At 44.9% G+C, this 691-nt stretch overlaps 1 protein-coding gene across 1 annotated transcript in view; it reads left to right on the top strand.

Annotated features, from left to right (window-relative positions):
* Positions 1-308: 308 nt before the first annotated feature.
* Positions 309-691, top strand: part of T265_13822 (hypothetical protein) — a gene marked incomplete at both ends in the record, with an annotated part of 9,716 nt that continues 9,333 nt past the window's right edge. The window contains one exon of the mRNA XM_009170664.1: positions 309-626. Within this exon, the coding sequence (XP_009168928.1) occupies positions 309-626 (318 nt within the window). The remainder of the gene's footprint in view (positions 627-691) is intronic.

Genomic DNA, 691 nt, shown 5'->3' with positions numbered 1-691 from the left:
CCATTTTTTGTTGATCTGTCTGTATGCAACGGATTTTGTCTTGCCGAAGCGAAATCACTGGTTGCGGCTTTCGTAAAGAAAATCGATCCCACTAAAACCGTTATCTGAGTAGGGACTAATTATACTGTAAATAAACAAGGTTGCATATCAGCGGAACACTTATTTGCAGACAAATTAGGTTTGGTCTGAAACCCAGCTGATTCTCTTGTTTATGATGTTTCTAAGTGTATTACGTCTATACAAGGCTGCATATCTGTAGTAACGGTATTTTCCTCAGCTTAGTTCTCGGTCTGAGCCTCCCAAGCTAGCGTTCACGTCAAAACAACCACCAAAGGTGCACAAGGTCTATTAACGCCCAAAACGAACTCAGGAACAGGTGTACAGCGCTTCGTATATATAGCGTAAGCGGCTATAACTTTCTGGAATTTCTGACGCGTTCTGGAGCGCCATTGGCAACCGGCATTTGGCCAATCATGACCCAGTATTGGCCAAATGCCGGTTGCCAATGGCGCTCCAGAACGCGTCAGAAATTCCAGAAAGTTATAGCCGCTTACGCTATATATACGAAGCGCTGTACACCTGTTCCTGAGTTCGTTTTGGGCGTTAATAGACCTTGTGCACCTTTGGTGGTTGTTTTGACGTGAACGCTAGCTTGGGAGGCTCAGACCGAGAACTAAGCTGAGGAAAATAC

Source organism: Opisthorchis viverrini (assembly GCF_000715545.1).
Source record: "Opisthorchis viverrini unplaced genomic scaffold opera_v5_107, whole genome shotgun sequence".
NCBI classification, from domain to species: Eukaryota; Metazoa; Platyhelminthes; class Trematoda; order Opisthorchiida; family Opisthorchiidae; genus Opisthorchis; species Opisthorchis viverrini.
Note: the sequence above shows the minus strand (reverse complement) of the source record. Positions and strands in the feature narration are given on the sequence as shown.